The 12971-nt window shown below is 42.9% G+C and overlaps 1 protein-coding gene across 3 annotated transcripts in view; it reads right to left on the reverse strand.

Moving 5' to 3' along the window:
* Positions 1 to 10342: 10342 nt before the first annotated feature.
* The window catches only part of rasal2 (RAS protein activator like 2), a 449735-nt gene continuing 447106 nt past the window's right edge, over positions 10343 to 12971 (reverse strand). For all 3 annotated transcript variants that reach the window (XM_070887403.1, XM_070887404.1, XM_070887402.1), the window contains one exon: positions 10343 to 11766. In XM_070887403.1, the coding sequence (XP_070743504.1) occupies positions 11593 to 11766 (174 nt within the window). In that variant the 3' untranslated portion in view covers positions 10343 to 11592. The remainder of the gene's footprint in view (positions 11767 to 12971) is intronic.

Genomic DNA, 12971 nt, shown 5'->3' on the forward strand with positions numbered 1-12971 from the left:
ACAGGGAACTACTCGACCCTCGACATCGCCAATGGATTCTGGAATATCCCTGTCAAAGGGGAAGACCAGTATAAATTTGTGTCCACATTTGAGGACCAGAGCTACACCGGACATGCTTGCCTCAGGAGTTCCACAATGCCCCCACGATATTCCATAAAAGAATGGCTGCAATTTTAAAAGATTTTTCCCGCCCTACCTGCTTGCTGCAGTCCGTAGACGACCTACTGCTGGCAACAGACAGCATGGAGGAGCATCTGTTCCTTTTGACATTGTTGGCTCAGGCGGAACTAAAGGTGAATCCTCGTAAGGCTCAATTAGTAAAAGAACGGGTCACCTTTCTAGGTGTGTCCATTTCTCCAGAGGGATCATCCCCTGACTCTCACAAGGTGGAGATAATACAGCGACTGCCATTACCCACTTCCAAAACAGCCCTACGATCATTCTTGGGTTTGGTGGGGTACCAAAGGAAGTTTATCCCAGTCTTTGCAGAGTGTGCAAACCCCTGTATGATATAAAACTGTAGGGTGATGACATACACCCAGCATGGACTGATGCCCTCACCCAGTCCGTGACTAAATTAAAAGCTGCAGTGATACAGGCCGCATGTCTGATCCCACGCAGCCCTTCCATTTGGAGGTCGGGGCCACAGAGCAAAGCCTCACTGCAGTTCAGTATCAAATGCGAGCTGATTGACTACAGCCCATTGCATATGCGTCTCAAATGCAGCGGGCAGAAGACATATACCGCATGTGAGCGCCACATACTGGCAATCCTCTGGTCGGTACATCACTTTACCTTTATTACTGGGTGACAGGCTACAATCCTGCACAGCGGACACACACCTCAAACTACTGATGAAACCTGGAGATTCGCTAGTTTCCTCAGAGCCTCAGCAAATGGACATTGGAATTTATGGAAAGAGACATTATCATTTCCAAATCCAACCACAGTTTTGCTCTCTCTCTTCTCTCCTGGACACACGGCAAAATGCCCACTCCAAGACCAGCCAAAACAGCAGGCCGTGTGTTCATCCAACCAGCCAGAGCGAAGTAAAGTATACCACTTTTTATTATAACCTCATTGTATCTCTGTTGTAACTAAGGTAGATCCGTAGGATAATTGACGACTGCTGATGTGCATGTGTGTGTGTTTTAATAAACTGTTCTGAATTGTTTTAAAATAATTGTCTCACTGTCAATTTAATGCTAGAGATTTAGAAATCTTACAGTAAGTGTCGCTTTATAGCACTTGATGCCTTCTATCCCTTTGCTGATGACTGGAAAGTACACTAATGGGACATTAGTTGGCTAGATTGGATTTGTCCTTTTTGTGGACAGGATATACCCAGGCAATTTTCCACTTTTTTTGTGTAGATGCCAATGCTGTAGCTGTACTATAACAGCTTGGGAGAGGCGCGGCTCATTCTCAAGCACAAGACTTCAGCACTACTTTGTACTTCAGACAACCTTATACAAACGGTTTTCACGATAAATATGGACATTGGAACTTATAAAAGCATGAGTTATTGTCAGGGCCCAATAGCCTTTGCTGTATTCAGTGTGCTCAGCCGTTTCTTGATATCACGTGGAGTGAATTTAATTGGCTGAAGACCGGCTTCTGTGATGATGGGGACCAATGTTCCCGCTAATTTTTGGGGGGTGCGTGGCCCCTTTAATGGGCTACATGGCCCATTCAAATTTCTGCGCATACAGATTTTTTTCCATTCAAAAGCCATTGACCAGTCTGCGCGGGACCTCCAGACCGCTGTGTGGACCACTCAACTTAACGGGAACATTGGTGGGGATCTCAGGAGGATGCCGAGATGGATTATCCACTTGGCACTTCTGGTTGTAGATAGTTGCAAATGTTTCAGTCTTGTCATTTGCACTCTTCCAACCTAATTGTTTTCCCACGAGGATTAATCACAACGCTGTTGCTCACGGAGACTTGCTGTCATTTCTCACAGTAAATGATCACAGCAGAGAAAGGTGAAGCACATTATTTTCCATTTGGTCACAGTTGTTACAGATTTACAGATCTTTACAGGAGTTACAGATATTTCTCGATAGTCTGATGTACTATTGTAAATGTTATCGCAGCATTCCTGTTGAAAATCATTTTTCTGCTGCTGTCTTCAACTTCTACCTTGCATGTGAAAGCTTTTATTGCGATTTCACTCGTTCTAGAAAAATACATATAAAAAAAATAGATTTTTAAAACTGGCAGCGGACAGAAAGCCAGGTAGCAAGTTCCTGCACTTAAACCATATTCTACAACTGTAAGTAATACTGCGCGACACACATTAACCAGCGTTGACAGCTTTATTTCACTTCATATTACTCCGTATATTACATAATATTTTGCGAAAGTACAGTGAAAGAGACATATTACAGTGCAATGGTTGATTTGGAAAACTTCTATTTCTATCGATACAAAAGATTTTGAGAGCATCCGTGAAACTTCCCGTCGTAAGCATTAAAAAAGGAAGTAATTTCAGGGATATTTTCAGAACAATAGCTAAAACATTCCTCAGCATTTGCCATCCCTCACCAAACAAAAACTAAACTCCAATAAGTCTCAGGTTATGTTCACATTTTATATTTAAAAAAGAAAGCCTTGCATTTATATAGTGACTTTCACGATCACCGGACATCCTAAAACGCTTCACAGCCAATGAAGTATTTTTTGGAGAGTAGTTGTAATGTGGAAAACTTAAAGAGGGAGGCTTAAAGGGAGCAGCAGAATAATACATTGCATCTCAAAGCACTGAACAGCAGGAAGAAGTTATTAACAACAGAGTACAGGATCAGAAATAGGAACCAAGCCAGAGAATGGAAGGTGCGAGAGTCCTGGATGGCAGGATGGGGCTTTAGCCAGTGATGATCAGGCTGGCAGGGACGGGAATCAGAAGGTCAGACGCCAATGGAGGGAGGGGCGGGTACAGTCTGTGGTAGCCCACAATGGCATGGAAAACCTCAATTGGGAATCCCGCCCCCCTAAAGTAACAATTTATATTTCCTACATTACAACAGTGACTACACTTCAAAAGTATCTCATTGGCTGTAAAGCGCTTTGGGGAATCCGGTGGTCGTGAAAGGCGCTATATAAATGCAAGTTTTTCTTTTGTAGCACCTTTAACGTACAAAAATGTCCCAAGCTGCTTCTCAGAGGTATAATCAGACAAAGAGAGAGTGCCAGGCCAAGTGAGAGGTGGGGTTTAAGCCACACAAATGCTGGGTTCCCACTGTGAGGAGGAACTGGCTTCAAGTTTCTTTTAGTGGTTTTAAAAATTAGAAAATATAGTGAATCTGCTGTTGACATTTCTCAAGGTGAATCGATAGAGAATGATGTGCCCACCCCCAAGCCTAGTCTGATGTGCCCACCCACCCCAATCTCTCTTTGCATCTCACTGGTATCAGCTGCCAAATGTGAGGTGATCCAGGCGATGGGGGCTTGCTGAAGACAGGGAGGAATATGGGGGAAGGGAGATCGGCAGAAGGGGAGGCAACGTCGTTTTTGGTAGTTTAATGGTAAAGTAGGCTATCTGGCTTCCTCTTGCAGAAGTAATCTCCCTTCCTGTGGCCTTGGGGAAGATTGGTAAGGGGTGGGAGGGGTAATGGAGGAAGATGGTTGATAGTTTTTTTGTGGGGGTGGGAGAGGAGGAAGACAATGGAGGCTACCACCAGCCTTCATCCAGCTTGAGCCCACCTCCTTTGCTGCACCTCCATATCTGTCGCTTCACCTTTCTTTTTCCACCCCTCTCTTACACTCACCCCATTCGCTTTTCTCATCCATACACCCCATTTCTTTTTTCCTCCCCTCCCTTCCCATATTCCAAATATCCTTCTCTCCATCTACCCCAATCATCTCTACAATTTCCTCTCCGCTCTCCACGATCCTAACCCCCACCCGTACCCGTTCTCCCGCTATGTTGGTGGAGGTGGAGGTCACAGTAGGCAGAGGGAGGGGAGGCCCAGAAGCAGGTGGAGGAAAGGGAGGCTCATGAAGCAGCCAGGTTAATAGGAACCTCGGGAGTGCAAAAGTGGTGAGACATTACAAAAAAATTAATATAGTTTGAAACAAGTCATAAAAAAAATGTCCTATAGTTGTAGTGGCAGTATATCAAACTGGAGACAGACCTGCGAGGTCTCAAAGGCAAGCAGGTAATAGCATCACCTAGCTTGGAAATCAAATATTGCAGGGATCAATCAGAGGTATATAAAATTAGGAGAAAAGCTTGACTGACTGACTGCAGGACAGGAGGGCAACAGACAGAAAAAAATGAGAGAAAATGTGTTACATGAGCATGTTATATGTTACAGGAAGTGCATTTAGATACTTAAAAGATTGTACAGTTTAATGGTGAATGTAACATAGGAGTGTGCCATTGGACTATTGTTGGGAATAAAAGGGACGGTTACAAAATAAATTATTGTCAAAGAGCAAATGATAAGAGAGAAACAGAAATTGAAATAAACTTAATTTAATTTGATTGTAATACTTTTAAGTGAATATAGATTGCAGTCTGAGCATGTGGAGTATGCTCAATATTTATCTTGCAACAGATTCTGCTCAATTGTTCCATTATATTTCAAAAGTGTCTTTCCTCATCATAATTTTGAGTTCATTTAAAAAAAACAGTTGAATTCTGAAGCAAATGGAAAACCTCAAATGGTTCACAATTAGAAAATGCAAACATATTAAGTATCCATATGAGACTGACAACGACACAGCTTGAGAGATACAGATCCTAATTTAAGTTTCTTTTAAAGAAAGCAAAGAAGTTGAATTTTGTAAGCAAAATAAACATTGGAAAATGGGATGGCAGGAGGAAAATAGGCTAAGGATGGAGGTTCCCTGGTGCTTCACTCCCAGCCCTGGGGTGGAGGAACTGGGAGGGAGGGAGCAGTGGATAAAGCAAACAGCATAGCAAGGACAGGGAAGATGATACTGGGGTTGAGCAGTTCTCAAAGGACAGGAGGTGAGGTAGCAAAAGGAGTGAGGTAGTGCAATGGTGAAGGGTCCGGGGTTCAATGCTGCCTCTGCTGCATCCCTCCCCTTCCCTATCAAGCCAAGCTATCGCCAAGCATTCCACTGCCATACATCTGAGCTTGCATCTCTCTCTAGTTTCTCTCATCTCCTGAAGCCCTCTCCAAGCTTATCTTGTCCACAAGACCCACTTCTTGCTCTTGACCCTATTCTCACTAAACTGCTGGTGACTCAACTTCTCAAAGTCACAAATGACATGCCCTGTGATTGTGGTGCACTATTCCTCCTCATCCCTCTTGACCTGTTTTTGACATGGATGACCACACCATTCTCCTCCACTGCCTCTCCTCTTATCAGCTGTCAAACTGCTGTCACTCGGTTCCACACTTATCTATCCAGTCATAGCCAGAGAACCTCTTGCAATGGCTTCTCTTCTCTCCCACACACCGTTATCTCTGGAGCCCTCAGGATCCATCCTTGGCTCCCTCCTTATTCTCATCTACCTGCTGCCCCTCAGCAACATCACCCAAAGACATGCCAGGTTCCAGATGTATGCTGACAATATCTGCTCTGTTTCACCATGACCTCTCACACCACCACTGCCTCTGTGTTGTCAGACTGCTGGTCTGACATCCAGTCTTGGATGAGCCAAAATTTCCTCCCAATTATTTGAGAAGACCGAAACTATTGTCTTTGGCCTCCCCACAAACTCCATTCTCTAGCCACTGAAATCATCTCTCACCACCTTCCCCCCCCCACCCCCACCCCACCCCTGTCTCAGGCTGAGCCAAACTGTTTGCAACCTCGCCGTCCTCTTTGACCTTGCTGAGCTTCCAACTCCTTATCCTCTCCATTACAAAGACCACTTTTACCTCTAACATTGCCTGTCTCCACCCTGGCCCTTGGCTGCTACTTTTACTGCATGCTACTGATCATCTCATACCTAAAAGAAAAAAAGATAAGAGTGAGAAGCAAAAGAAGATAGGGAGAAGCAGAAGACAGAGAGAAAGACAGAAGCACAAGCGGGGAGAAAGAAAAACAGCAACATGTAAACAGAGACAGACCATATTCTCCGGCTTACCTTGTGCAATGCCACAAGAGATTCAATACACATTAAAAGGTTCCATTACACAAAATATTATTTTCTGCAAACACAGCATCATATTTCCTTCACATTTATTTTGTTGTGTCTCTCCACAATGAGTAATCCATCTCTCTCTCTGGCCTTCTCCCCTAGCCCATGTTATGACGCTGTGCAAAAGCCAGTTCCTCTGGTCTTTCTTCAGGTGCACGACTGATCCTGGTGCAAGGCTTCTTGTTCTTACAGAAACTCAGTTGTGAAGTGTTTCAACATCTCCGGTCACAAATCACTTTTAAATGTGTTGCTGCTAGAATAATTTAGCATTTTTCCTCCTATGTGTTAGGAAAGTTGCAGTGTTTCCCCAATAGGCTGCTGAACCAAACCATCCCATTGTAATACTGCTGTCTCCACAAAGCTGTATATTTTATTACATTTCAAAACATCCCAAGGAAAATAAGATAATTGATTTTTTTTAAACCAATTTCCACCAATATATGCCCAGAATGTTTTCAGCTGGTTAATCAGTAAAACCAATTTGCTCTCAAATTAAAAAAAAATACTTTGAGTTCCTTACCAAAAAGCAGGCTGTGTGTTGATGTCTCCGATTGCAACTATTGCCCTGTGTATAATCTCCAACAGTTTTCATTATCCCACCTGGCAGATTGGGGGCTGGAGCCACAATAAATGCAAGCTCTTCAATTTTACAAACTATCTCGAAGTTAAGCGAGAGCCTGGTGGTGAGTCTCAGAAAAGAGGTGTTTGTGAACTCTAATTAATTATGAGTGATCATCAAAGCTTGATGTTTTGTTTTAAGTTTCTTCAGTTTTAATGATGCTCAAAATAGTGATTTTTTTTTTTTTAATACAAATTTTGACAGGTTTTTGGGGGTTCAATTGTCCCCACTGATTTCCTCCCACCTTTTTAAAAAAAAAACCTTAAAAATAAAAAATAAAAAAAGCCCAGGGTTTTAAATTAATTTTTTAAACTTTCAACGGTCCTTGAAAATACTCCGCAAGACACACAAACCTCCCTCCAATGAGGCCTCTTCCTAGCTAAAGATGGAGACAAGCTAAATATTTGTACTACCAGCGAGAAACTGGAAATCATGCTGCGTGCAGAAGATGCTGATATGGCAGATAATTGCAGGACAAAAAGGTTTGCCTGCTGCTATGGACTTTATTTTCTGAGATAAAGGCCTTCCTACCTTTTTTGTGAGCTTTTTGGGTTCAGGAACCAACTACAGTCATGGTTGGCAGTCTGCTTGGAGAACCATCAAAAAGGTTCCTGTAGTCCAGTTTCTTGCCAGAAAATGTTAGATTATCCACCTCAAGCATGCTGTTCAACCTCGATATACAAATAGGGCACCAAGTTGCACTCACCATTACCCCTGTGCTCACTGGCCTACATTGGCTCCCAGTTTCCCAAATTAAAAATTCTTATCCTTGTGTTCAAATCTCTCATTGGCCTCACCCCTGTTCGAGCCCTAAAACGCTCAAAGAAATCTGCTTTCCTCCAACTCTGGCCTTGTGCATCCCTCGTTTCACACTATTGGTAGCTGTGTCTTCAGTTGCCAGACCTCACGCTCTGGAATTCCTCCTTAAACTCTCGACCTCTTGACTCTCTTTCCTCTTTTAAGGCCCTCCTTTAAACCTACCGCTGTCCAAACCTTTAGTCGGCCCTCCTAATATATCCCATTTAGCTCGGTGTCGATTTCTGTTTGATTATGGTTCTGTGAAGTGCCTAGGAGCATTTTATTCTATGTAAATGAAAGTTGCTATTGTTGTTTATATAACCCCATTATCTCATGCCAGAGAATAAGGACATTTGTATCTTCCACTATTGGTGATGTTCACCTGCTTTCCTATATATGAAGTCTCATTTTGAGCCATGCTTTTAGTTCTTGCCCAGAGGCAGCACTGAGACTTCAAGTGACAGTGATGGCACTGAAATAATATCGTGAAATAGTGGAGTCGCTACACGCCAAACCAAGGGAAGAAACAGAAATGAGAGGTACATATGGAGTTTGAATATGGGCATAGCAAATGAATACAAAAATACTGTTGGATCATTGAGGACTATTGCTTTCAGGCTGGCTTGAAGTCCCTCACTGCTAAGGCACTTATTTTGAGTTGTTAAGTCAAAATAATAATGCAAAAAAATAGATATGGCTTCAAGTTAATGCCTTGCAGTTACTTCAAGAAGAGCTCTTGCACCATGCCCAAGACATAATTATTGCACAAGTACAGTCAATTCTATTTCCCTGGCGGTCTCTTTGCCAGCAAATAACACTCAGAAATGTACGCCAATACCCAACTGGTTTTATAATGGCTATACCAATGCCAAGATCAAGGCCCCACTTGCCTGGATGAGTGCAGCTCCAACAACACTCGAGAAGCTCGACCCCATTCCAGGACAAAGCAGCCCGCTTGATTGGCACCCCATCCACCACCTTAAACATTCACTCCCTGCACCACTGACGTACCATGGCTGCAGTGTGTACCATTTGCAAAATGCACTGCAGCAACTCGCCAAGGCTTCTTCGACAGCACCTCCCACACCCACGACCTCGAAGGACAGGGGCAGCAGGCATATAGGAACACCATCACCTCCAAGTGACATACCAACCTGACATGAAATATATCGCCATTCCTTCATAGTTATTGGGACAAAATTCTGGAACTCCCCAACAGCACTGAAGGGAGTACCTTCACCACATGGACTGCGGCGGTTCAAGCCGGCGGCTCACCACCATCTTCCCAAGGGCAGTTAGGGATGGGCAATAAATGCTGGCCTTGCCAGTGACACCCACATCCCAGGAACGAATAAAAAAAAAAGACTTGAATTAACAAACGAACAGGGTAGGCCATTCAGCCCTTTGAGCCTGCTCCAACATTTAATTAGATCATGGCTAATCTGTATCTTCACTCCATCTACCCACCTTGGTTCCGTAATGTTTGCCAAACAAAAATCTATCAATCTCAGTTTTTACTTCTAGCCTCAACAGCTTTTTGGGGGAAAAATTTGCAGATTTCCACCACTCTATGTGTGAAGAAGTGGTTCTTGACATCACCCCTGAATGGCCTAAGCTCTAATTTGGAGGCTTGGCCCCTTATTCTGGACTCCCCACAAAAGGAAATAGTTTCCCTCCATCTACCCTATCAACTCCTTTAACCAACCGAAGCACCTCAATTAGATACCCCTTAATCTTCTCTACTCAAGGGAATACAAGCTTAGTCTGTGCAACCTTTTAATAATGTAACCCTTTTAGACTCTGGTGAATCTGCGCTGTTATCCTTGGTGCAGTGCCCCAGAACTGAACATACAACTCTAAATGGGTCTAACCAGAGCTTTGTAGAACTGTAACATAACTTCTACTCTTTGTATTCCAGCCCGATAGAGAAAAAGGCCAACATTTTATTAGCCTTTTAAATTATTTTGTACCTATCCACTAGCCTTTAGTGATTTCTGTACGTAGACCCCTAAATCTCTCTACTCCTCCAGTTCCTAACTTCTCACCATTTAGAAAATATTCTGATATATCTTTCTTCGGTCCAAAGATGCTCCACATTGAATTTCATTTGCCCACTCACAATCTATCAATGTCCCTTTACAATTTTTTGCTTGTTTCTACTCGATTTACTGTGTCACCTAAGGTCAGCAAACTTGGATGTATGACTCTCCATTCCTTCATCAAAGTCATTAATAAATCGAGTGAAAAGCTGAGGCCCCTGTACAGATCCCTGGGGGACAGCACTAGTCACATCCGGCCATCCCGTCATAGCCAGGTGAGGGGGTTGGGGGGGGAGAGGAAGAGAGAGCATGATACCATTTTAACAATGTGACCATGTTGAGATGTGTTGGGGGATTCAGTACTAAAGTACTCTTCAAAGAAGTCCCAGAAACTGCCGAAAATCTGTCGGTAGTCAGAGAAGTGCAACATTTCAGCTTTAAACAGTCCTACACAACGACCACAGGAGACATTCGCATTGGCTAGTAAGGCTTCCAATAACATTTCAGCCTTGCTCGGAGAAAATTGGGGGAAATAGTTAATTAGATGCAAAGTAGGGACATTGGTCATCTGATCAGAGGAACAAAACAAGGTTTTAATCACTTCCAGCTTGCTCGGTATTGACCCTTGTCCATTATTTCTGATCTTAAATTCTGATCCCCGCATTCCTTGCTGATTCTTTCTTTCATTCTAAAGAAGCAGGCAATGTTTACACATGACAAAGGCACAAATACTCAGGGGAAAAAAAAGTCTCCCATTTTGTTTTTTTTGCACAATATTTTAATTTTCTTTATCCCATCGCAACAGTTCTCATCAAAAGTGAGTCAATGGTTTGGGATTAAACCCACAGTCTTCACACCTTCAATAAACAAAAACAACAGCGGCGGCGGCTGGAAATCTGTCAGCAGTGGAGGGAGGGGAGGGGCAATGTTTCAGCTTTAACATTCCTACAAAACAGCTCCAGGTGACATTCCAATTGGTTAGTTATGTACGAATTTGGCAAAATGTTATTCTAATAAAGTTATAAGATGCGTTAAAGAAGATTCATGCAGAAAATGAATGGGTTTCAGAAAGAAAAGCGTGCTTACAGCTCGTGCCCTGTATTACTACTGTTCCCTTTGTCCAGTGTGGCAGCATCATTTCACTTGCGTTTTTCCAGGAAACCTCCTTTTGTACAACCACAGAAACTGGTCATCTCTCTCTCTCTCTCTCTCTCTCTCTCTGTCTGTCTGTCTCTCTCATACACACGCTCACGGCAGCTTCTTACTATGTACAGTAAACTAGTTGATTAAAACAACAAAAAAAAGTTTTTTGAAACATTTCCTCAAATGGTCATGTTGACTAACATTTTTCAACTTGATAAATGTTTGATTTAAAAACAGAATCATTTCTAAGATGTTGTGATTTATAGCTTGTTTTTGTTCATGTCAGATTTTTCAGCCACATAAAGCCTCACTTGTAAAATATCTTTGGCTGGGCACTCATGTAACACAGGACGTATTACCCTGAAAGTAATCAACCTGCAATACAACAATCCAAGTCCCAGTCTCATTAGATCTCCTATCATTTACACAGACTACCTCCATTCTATGTGCTTCTCAATTAGATATATACATCCTCTAGCTGAAGAATTGAAACTCTAAATTACACAACACTTGAAAATTCCACTTCTTGTAAAATAATTGTTCCATTCTCTACTCTTTCTTTTGCAACATCTTCCAGAGCAGGAATTCTAACAGAAATAATTAAAAAAGTCACTTTAAATTCTACAAGTAATTATTTACCCCATTACAATCTTACAGTTCATTTCTGTACAGGTTTCATACAGTTCTCCACAGCGGAGTAAGACGTTTGCAGAGTGCACAATGATGATATTAGGCATTGTCCTGTGAATAATCTCTCATGATCCGAAGCATGAAAAAAAAGTCCTAGCAGCACCTGAGAACAACTCCTCAAGAGTGAATTCAGAAAGCTCAGTCCATGTGCGTCTGGTCAGACATATCCGGATTCACCCTCAACAGCTGCTGTTCTTGAACTCCCCGTTCTCCGTTATTGACAGCTTGGTGGGATTGGTGGGATTGGTGGGGGAAATCCCGTTCCGAGTTTGCATGCTGTAGCGTTCCTTGACCTGCGTAAGAGCATTCATCAGCCGAGAGTTGGCAGAGTCCAGGGAGACGATTCGTTTCTCCTGAGAGGAAAGCAAAGCAAGTCAGGTGTGGGGGGGGTAACAAGGGTGGGGGGTGGGGGATGGGAATGAATTTCTCTTGTCAACGGTGTGCATGGATGTTTTTTTTTTAAAAAGAGTACGAAAATAAAACAAATAGCCAAACCATTGTTTGAGATTACCAGCAGGGCGAGGACACAACACACTGAGAAAGGAGGGGGGAAGCGGCCAAAGCTGGAGTCTAACAAAGGCCTGAAAAAATCCTCTGGTCCAACTCCATCCCAACTGCAGACTGTTGCAATGGATCAGGTTTTTTTTTGCACTGGTCAAGTTTCATTCTTACAAGCAAAAGCACAGCAGACTCCAGTATAAACACTCTAAATGTACGTGGCACCCTCGCCAACAGAAAGCCCACATCCAATGCTCCTCCTTCATAATGTGCTATTTTTGTCTAACTCCCAAAGACAGCAAATGTAAGGACTGTTCTCTCACACTCCGAGTTAATGTGGCTGCATCAACACTGCATTTTAGCAAAATGGAAAACTATACTTTCACTACTGGGAGGAGTTTCATTGGTCTGGTAGAGGTTACAGCTTTACAAGCACTGATATGGGGCGGGTCGGAAGAGGTGATGCAAGTTTAGAAGGCAGGACACTTAATTGGAGGCGAGAAGAATGAAGCAAGAGTTATCAATGACCAAAGGAGATCCTCTTTCTCAGGAGTGGAAAGGACCCCTCCGGATATACTGGTTCAGTAGTCCCTTTGTATTATGTGTTCAGCTTTATTTTATTAGACTAGAAAAGAACAGCGGTTTATAGTTGGATCGCCTTCCAAGCACATCATATACGATGAGCATCTCAACATCTTTGAAAAAAAGCACTGCTTTTCAAAAGCTATTTTCATTAAAAAAGCCGAAAATTCCTTATAAAAACTATGCATTTGGCAGAAAATGAACTTGTATTTATAAACTTGAATCTTCTTTATTCATCCCCATGGCTATTATTCAGAGTCAATGTTGACAAGCTATTTGACTGCAGGGGACATCACATCCAACTATTTCCAGCAGGTGTCACTGGATCACCTTTGGGAGCAGGAACTCTGGCTGATTTGACCACCCCTAAACTAAGGGCGCCGAGGAGAACATGGTGCTTTTAGTGTCACCCTGGCTGACAGCGGCTGACTCAACACAAACTTGGGGTTGAACCTAGTGGGGTTGCCTGAGTGACAAG

Source organism: Pristiophorus japonicus, chromosome 8 (assembly GCF_044704955.1).
Source record: "Pristiophorus japonicus isolate sPriJap1 chromosome 8, sPriJap1.hap1, whole genome shotgun sequence".
Lineage (NCBI taxonomy): Eukaryota > Metazoa > Chordata > Chondrichthyes > Pristiophoridae > Pristiophorus > Pristiophorus japonicus.